This window comes from Oxyura jamaicensis, chromosome 1, assembly GCF_011077185.1.
Source record: "Oxyura jamaicensis isolate SHBP4307 breed ruddy duck chromosome 1, BPBGC_Ojam_1.0, whole genome shotgun sequence".
NCBI lineage: Eukaryota > Metazoa > Chordata > Aves > Anseriformes > Anatidae > Oxyura > Oxyura jamaicensis.
Window position 1 is genome coordinate 42,523,751 of NC_048893.1, and position 7,943 is coordinate 42,531,693.

Consider the following 7,943-nt stretch of genomic DNA (forward strand, 5'->3'; position numbering starts at 1 on the left):
CCACGGCCAGGCTCTGTGATAAGATGTGAACTCAAAGGTATATCAGAACCGATAAGCTGCTTATTTGCTACCCTGGGCCAACAGCCTGCCATGTTTTTGACAAAATGCTGTCCTTATGGTGAACTTTGCTCCTTATAATATCACTATAATACCAAAACACACCTCCATCCCAAAAGCTACCCATTTCCAAGGTGCGACCACCCCACACTGAGCACATACTCTGGATTTCCAGGAGCCTGTGCTTTAAACAAAAGTGAGAAAATTTAGCACCACTCATAACAAAGGTATGTATGACTAGAGTTTGTCAGTCTCCACCTAAAAGACAGAAAATAATATAAATTGGCTTAAGAGAGAGGGGATGTTAGGGAAGACACCATGGTGACTTCTGGGATCAGTCAGCAGGCTGTCTCTCTCCCCCCCCCAAGGGGAACCCTCCATTTTGGCTCCCGTGGCCCAGCAGCCACCACCCCCAGTGACTCTGTTCTTGCTGGCCCTTTGGCACCACCACCACAGCAGTGTTGTGTTGCACTGTGCTCGGCTGGCCAACATTCATGGTTTTGCACCTGCCCTCACCGAGGCAGCAGTGCCAGCAGCACTGCGTCCCCATCCACCCTCCACCCCAGGCTCTCCTAAAATCTGGGACATTTTTCCAAGGATTTGAGGATGAGAAAGCAGAAGGCTTTGTACCAGACCACTCTTTGTTGGTGAAAAGGGAGAGGGAAGCAGGGGGGTGCTTGGTTTCAATGAAGTCCTTTGACACAAACATGTCCAGCTCCTGACACGCTTCCCTCCTTGCCCTGCACCCTAATGCTGCAGCCCCACGAGCAGCTCCGCTCTCCCTGCTGCAGAGACGAAAGGCATGTTTCCATGGGATCCCCCTTGAAATTGTGCCCTCCTCAAGCACAGCGGCCTGAATTTCTCACAGAATAGCTGCAGAGTGCCAGCATGCAGCATGCAGAGGTCAGTGCCTTGTGGCGAGGCAGGCAACGCAGACAGGGGTTACGAGGTGGAGCTGGGTCAACCCTTCCCTTCTGCCCCACCGCTACAAATTTGTAAGGACTGCTGTGCATTGCTCTCACCTCTACCAAGTGAGAGGAAAGGAAGAGCACGGGGTGTGAGGTGAAGGTGTTCAGAAATGCAACAATGGCATTGGGGTTGGCCTCTACCTTGCCACTGTGTTAAGCACCTGTACTTTCTCTCTTAGCATTTTAAATGCCTCCTCAGCAGAGGTGTCACACACCTCCACCGAGAGGTCCCTGTGAGGTTGCAACCATCCCTTTCCATCTGCCCAGGGGACCGGGCTGGCTTTGCTCACTGTGACACACTTTTCTCCCTCGTGCCCACTCCTTCCCTCCTCCAGACTATCCCAAACAATAGGAGGTTTTGTCTCCGCTCGGCATCCAGCAGCGGCAGTTCCTCAAGCCCCTAAGCCCTATGTTGTGTGTGCACCCTGGACTTAACCAGCACATTCCTGCCAGAGGTTAAGCCTGGGTGCCACGTGGATAATCTGAGCTTTTTTTTTTTTTTTTTTTTTTTTTTGCCTCCTGCTCCTCCAAGTGACCATGACAATAACAGATCCGTGTGCACTGGCTATTCTCCTGCCCCTTATGACTTCTACCCATGGATGCTTTGTCTCGATCACCCACACAATGGTATTGTTCAGCACTGGTGGTGTCATCTACCTACCTGGTCCCAAAGCTGGCAGAAGTCAGAGTGTGAGCCCCAACAGACCAGAGGGCTGCGTGGAAAGCAGTGGCCAAGGCGTGAGAGTGGGGCTGGAGTGAGCTACCAGAGCTGCAAAAGGGATTTGGAGTGCAAGAACAAGAAGGGCTGGAAGCTGGAAAGGCAGGGCACCACGGCATCCCAAGCACAGCAACACTTTCAGGAACAAAGCAGGAAATGAGTGCTCAGGCAAGGATGGCTGTTGGAAAAGAGAAGCCAAGTGTTGGCCTAGGCAGGGGGCAGGAGGGACGGAGAATTTACCTTTTCTTCCCCATTGAAAATTCCCTTTTTTGCCCTTCTCTCCTAAACATCAAACTCTTTGCTCTGGCACTGGACTCCAGGCCAGAGTGCTAGGCCTCCCTCCTCATGTGGTTGCTTTCTTTCCTGATTAGAAGTGATTAGGCAGCCCTAAAGCCCACAGAAATGTGACCGATGGGGACGGAGACAAAGAGTCCATTCAAGATCTCTTAAATCCCCAGGACAGTATTTAGAGAGCCCTGAAGAGAGCCCTGGAGCAGAACCACCCCATCACTGCCTCCTTGTTCTCCCTCCTCCTTTTGTGCCCTTCCTCACCAGCATCTCCACCATGCCCTTCTCTGAAGCGGAGGTGCAGAGTGCCCGTGGTGCCTGGGAGAAGTTGTATGTGGATGCTGAGGACAACGGGACAGCAGTGCTGGTCAGGTAAGGAAAGAGCCTACCCCACTCTACCGCAGAGTGTTCAGCCAGGAACGGCAAGAAGGATGGAGTTGCCACCTAGAAGCGCCTCTCAATGCGTTTGGCGTAGCCCTCGCCAGAAGCATTTTGGTTTGCTGTGGTTTGTGCCACTTCAGGGAGGAAACAGTGCAGAGGAGAGATCCATACAAAGAAAAGCAAAAGCTAAGGGAGGAGGGGGCTGGAAAAGGAGGAAGAGACTGGAATGATTTCTTCATTCCACCCTACCAACCCCCCAGTAATTAGTGATGTATTTAAGGTAAAGAAAGTAAGGTATGGTATAAAACAGAACAGGAACAAAACATGGGCCCAATTTTCCCAATTTCCCTTTACCTCTGAACTACTTGAATGATTTTTTTTTCTTCACATGTATATCCTCAGTATTTCCTTTGTGATTCCCTTTCAGCCTTTCCAGTCTAGAACTCGTCTGTTTCATTGTATTTTGTCCCTCCTGTGATCTTTCCTCTTTTAGTCCTCACTCTGTTTTCCCCTCATCTTCCATAAGACACGCATTTATTCTATTCACCTTTCACATACCCTCTCTCAGGTGGGACTTACATCACCTCCATGTGCACTGGTCAGCCCAAATACTCTTTCTGTTTAGCACACCTTTACCTTTGGTCTTCTTGTATATCACACCTTATACCTCAACAAATGTTATCCTTTGCTCTTTCCCTCTGTGGTCTACATACCCTGAGGACAGTTAGGGTTAGAAATGCAGTTATAAGATGTTAGCATCCAGTGGTTTGGCTTGTCAGGGTGTTTTACTGTAGAAGGTTTAGTCTTAGTGCCTTACAGACCCAGCCTGACCTTTACAGAAGCTCTGGGCCCCGCAGTGCAAGAGAGACATGGACATACTGGAGAGAGCCCAACAGAGGGCTGATGAAGGGACTGGAGCACCTCTCCTGTGAGGAGAGGCTGAGAGCTGGGGCCATTCAACCTGGAGAAGAGGAGGCTCAGGGGGGATTTATCCATGTCTATAGGTACCTGAAGGGAGGGTCAAAGAGGATGGATCCAGGCTCTTGTCAGTGGCAGGACAAGAGGCACTGGGCACAAACTGGAACACAGGAGGTTCCCTCTGAACATCTGGAAGCATTTCTTCACTGTGTGGGTGACTGAGCACTGGCACAGGTTGCCCAGAGAGATTTTGAAGTCTCCCCTCCTGGAGATCTTTGTGTCCACCTGGACGTGGTCCTCGGCAGCCTGCTCTAGGTGTCCCTGCTTGAGCAGGGGGCTTGGACTAAATAATCTTCCAACGGGGCAGTTCCCTTCCAACTTCAACCATTCTGTGACTCTGTGAAATGCAGCCTGGAATTTGCTAATGCTGTTTTAGGCAGATAACTGGTTTATCCAACAAAGTAACCTGTTTTCTTAAGAGCTTGACCAAAGTGACTGTAATTGAGATATTATAAAAGACAACTCCTTTATTAAGATATTATAAAAGACAACTCCTTTATGAGAGGCAACAAACTGTGTTACCTTTGAATAAATGAAATGAGCAGTACTGAGTACACAAACAATAACCAATCAGAACCAAACAATAACTAATCAGGCAGAAGAAAACTCTGGGGTAGACTCCAGGAAGGGGTTAACTAAGAAAAACAATGGTTGGGTTTCTCCTCGAAAATACCCATTAAGATCAAAGTGGAGATATCTGCTGTCCAGAACATCCCTGTGACTGTGCACCGGCACACTCAGCCTGCCTGAATGCGCTCCCATGTCCCTGTGGATTGTATCTCCACCTAACTCCGAAGAGGTGTTTGCTTCAGAAGCAGTGGAGTCAATTCAGGAGAGGGCAGGCAGGCTACCTCAGGCAGATAGCACAGTTTCAGGTGCCTCCTTACTTCAGGATATAGAGCCCCAGTTGCACATCCTTGTGAAGAAATAAGTGAAACTTGGGAGCAAAAATAAAGTTGGTCAAACTGCTACGAGTGACCCTCTCAGCAGAGCAGAGGCCAGCAGCAAGGGCAGTAGTTTCAAGAAGCAGTGAGCAAAGTGCCCTGGGGAGACACAAGGAGGGGTCAGGCTGCTGTGGGCACAGGGGTCATGTGTAGCTGGGAAGGGCAAAGGAGAACAAAGAAGTGCATGGGAAAGAGGAGTTTGTTCTAATAAAGGGAAGGAAAAAGGCCAACAAATTCATAACACAAGACCTGGCACATGAATTGGTGTCTGCATTGGTACCTCACTCCGCAAATTAGGCCCTCTCTCATTTCTCAACAGGATGTTTACCGAGCACCCAGATACCAAGTCCTACTTCACACACTTCAAAGGCATGGACTCCGCCGAAGAGATGAAACAGTCGGATCAGGTCAGGGGCCATGGCAAGAGGGTTTTCACCGCCATCAACGACATGGTGCAACACCTGGACAACACTGAAGCTTTTCTTGGGATACTGAACCCACTCGGCCAGAAACATGCCACCCAGCTCAAGGTTGACCCCAAAAACTTCAGGGTGAGCCAGCATCCATTTTCTTTGGGGCGTATAGTAGTGATGGAACGATGCCTTCCCCTTGGAGGGGAAGCGCTGAAGAAAACAGTCTTTGTATCTGTAAATATATATAGGCCTCAGAGAGTGGAGATAGTGGAAGGTGAGATGGTCAATGCTGGAAGACTGTAGGAATGAGATGTCTGGCGTCTGTTGGGAAGAAGGCTGTGCAGCAGTTGATGTACATGCAGGTCTGCGCTGGTGGGAGCTGCAGAGCTGCCCATGAGTTTTAGCAGGTTTTATCAGTGCAACAGGATTCCCCCACACTTGTCATTTAATCACAAGACACAGAAAAGCAGCTTATGCTGGACTTCAGTCCATGATGTCTATTTTTCTCTAATATCAGGAACTGAGCTTCTCTAGGACAACTGAAACACCTGTAATTGAGCAACAACAGCAACAGCATTGCCATCACTAAACAAACACAGATAATACAGAGAGGACCAAATGGCTTTCCCAAGTCCACCTGAAGTCACCAGCAGAGTGCATTTGGCTCTTCTTAAGTTTTTAAGTGACTGTGTATATCGGTGCAGTCAACATTGAATAGAGACGGGGTAGTTAAAAATACAACAGTGACTGCAATTTGGGGTGAATTCTATGATGCATCTAATGTCCCACAACCTATTTCCAGTTCTGCATGCTACATGCTCCTGAATTGCTTTTGTACCCCCTTTCCATTCTCCAAATAACACAACATAAAAATATGTTTTCTCGTGCCTCCATTCATTATGGAGGAAATTTCACACTGTTTCTTCCCTTCTCCCTGTTTAGATCATCTGTGACATCATCTTGCAAATGATGGAGGAGAAATTTGGTGGAGACTGCAAAGCCTCTTTTGAGAAGGTGACCAATGAAATCTGCACTCACCTGAACAATGTCTACAAAGAAGGGGGTTGGTGAGGAAGTGCAACCTCTAGCCTCTTCAAACTTCTCACTAGCACTGATTCACTGCTTTTGGGCCTCCAGCCACAGTTGGAAGAATGAAAAAGTAAAAAAAAAAAAAGCCAAAAATAAATAAGATAGATGTTAATGTCAATAATTTCTGTAGCAAACTGAGTTTCCACAGTTAAATGAAAACTGCAGATACATCAAAGCCAAACAAATCCTGACGTGCCTTGCAGCTGAGGTGCTCCAAGTGGGTTCCTCTGGCTACAGTCCTTGGAGACTACATTTTAAGACCAAGACTTGAAGCTTGCTTTTCCTGGAAGACTTGCTTCATTCAGCAGCAACAGCCTAGAGAGAGAACCAGCAGCTCTTTACCTTTCCATTCTCATCAATGACAAGCAGGAGACCGTTTTGAAGCATTTTCTGGGTCAGGGACTTTGTAGAGGTCATTTTTCAAGAGACATGGGAGTTTCACATTTGAACTGCAGCAATGGGAGCAGTGGGGAGTGCTCCGTGTTTGGAGAAGACTAACATCTGAAAAAGAGACAGGGAAAGTCCCAACTTGGGCAAGTCAACGGAGTCCCCCAGCTTGGGGAGAGGTGACTCAGAGCAGCTTCCAGTGTGGGTGGGGACATCTCCAGTGCCTGGATTTCCTGCTGCTACTCCCAGAAAATTCCTCTGGCCATGTGCCCAGGAGACAGCAATAGCACCCAGCTCACTGTTGCCCACACTACCTTTCCTGCCGCAAGGCCTGCGTCTCCCTTCAGCAGTAACCGAGTCCAGAACTGTTTAATTGCAATTGTTTAATTGTTTAATTGACGTGGTGAAATCATCAGCTGATAACTGCAAATAACCACATGCTGTTTTGCTTAAGTGTAACACAATAAACAAAAAGAAAGCTGGTGCATTCTCTCCTCTGTAGCATGGAAAATGCCCTTGCAACGCACAGGTCTTACGGGAGCAGTGGCTGGTTAGAGTGCACGGATGCTGGTGGTACTGGGGTTACCAAAACCAGCTCAAGCCACCACCCAGACACCCATCACGCTCGAAGTAAGCAGGCTCGTCCGATGGTGGGAAAGGAAATGAAAAGTGAAATAATGATTCAATGACTTTGTAAATGGTTCAAAATGCAGAATTCCCCTTCATCCACTGCATAGTTTTCTTTGCCCATCCCATTTATTTGGCAAAGGATGCTGAAACCCCAAAGTCCAGACCATGAACTCTTGCCTGAGAGAGAGTATAGGGCAGGCTGCTCTACTGGGTGCAATATTCTGCCCTGCTAGGGGAGAACAGGAAGCACATTGCACAGCATCTTCAAAATCTCAAATCCCTTAGAGGCAGCACAAGTAAATTTAACACTGAAATGCTGAAAGTAACTCATCTTTTTGTTTATGTGTTGTAACGCACCTGAAGGTGCCCTGTGCCATGAAATGGATGCCTGGCGTGGCAGGCTCCTCCTTGCCATCAGCAGCCTGAGCTGACAGGGTCCTGACAGCAGGAGCTGATAGGGTAAGTCTCATTCAAAAAAGCTCAGGCTTAAGAAGAGAGGGAAATGTCTCAGTGAGACAACAAATTTGTGACTTAGCATGGGTTGTATGACAAGTGCCCGTGACAACTGGAATCATCTAAGTTTGTATCTAAAGCCAGAACAGGGCAAACACATGAAAAATACCACAGAGGGCAAGGGGAGTGAGAGGGAGTTAATGGAGGACATTTATCACCTGGGCTAATTAAAATCCAAATGCTTTCCAGTCATGTAGCTGGAGGAATAAAGCATCCCCACAGGTAAATCTTGATCTTGTAGAGATGAGCAAACACTTTTCTGATTCAAAATATTACCTAAACACTGTAGAAAGATGTACTTAAATTCAGTTCATCAGCTTTGATGAGTGAACTCAGACCTTCCAGTGCTTCCCTACAGGTGCTGGGGCGGGGGCAGCTTTGGTAAAATTCAGGGAATACAAAAGAAATAAAGGAACACAGGCAAATCAGTGAGAGAAGCCTGAAAAAATCATCCACTGGAGTGACAAAGCAGGAACTTGCACTCGCCGGGTGCCCAGCTGCAATGGCACAACTGGAGGATGGTGGTGAGGGCACGGCCCTGGCAGGAACATGCCGCAGAGTTTCTGCCCCGTGCTGG

General features: G+C 48.1%; 1 protein-coding gene across 1 annotated transcript; it reads left to right on the forward strand.

Annotated features, from left to right (window-relative positions):
• The first annotated feature begins 2,043 nt into the window (after positions 1–2,043).
• On the forward strand, positions 2,044–6,691 carry LOC118171892 (cytoglobin-1-like). Its single transcript, XM_035335357.1, has 3 exons — positions 2,044–2,403; positions 4,654–4,885; positions 5,690–6,691. The coding sequence occupies exons 1-3, from the start codon at positions 2,309–2,311 to the stop codon at positions 5,816–5,818; spliced, it is 456 nt and encodes a 151-aa protein (XP_035191248.1). The 5' UTR covers positions 2,044–2,308; the 3' UTR covers positions 5,819–6,691.
• Positions 6,692–7,943: the final 1,252 nt, after the last annotated feature.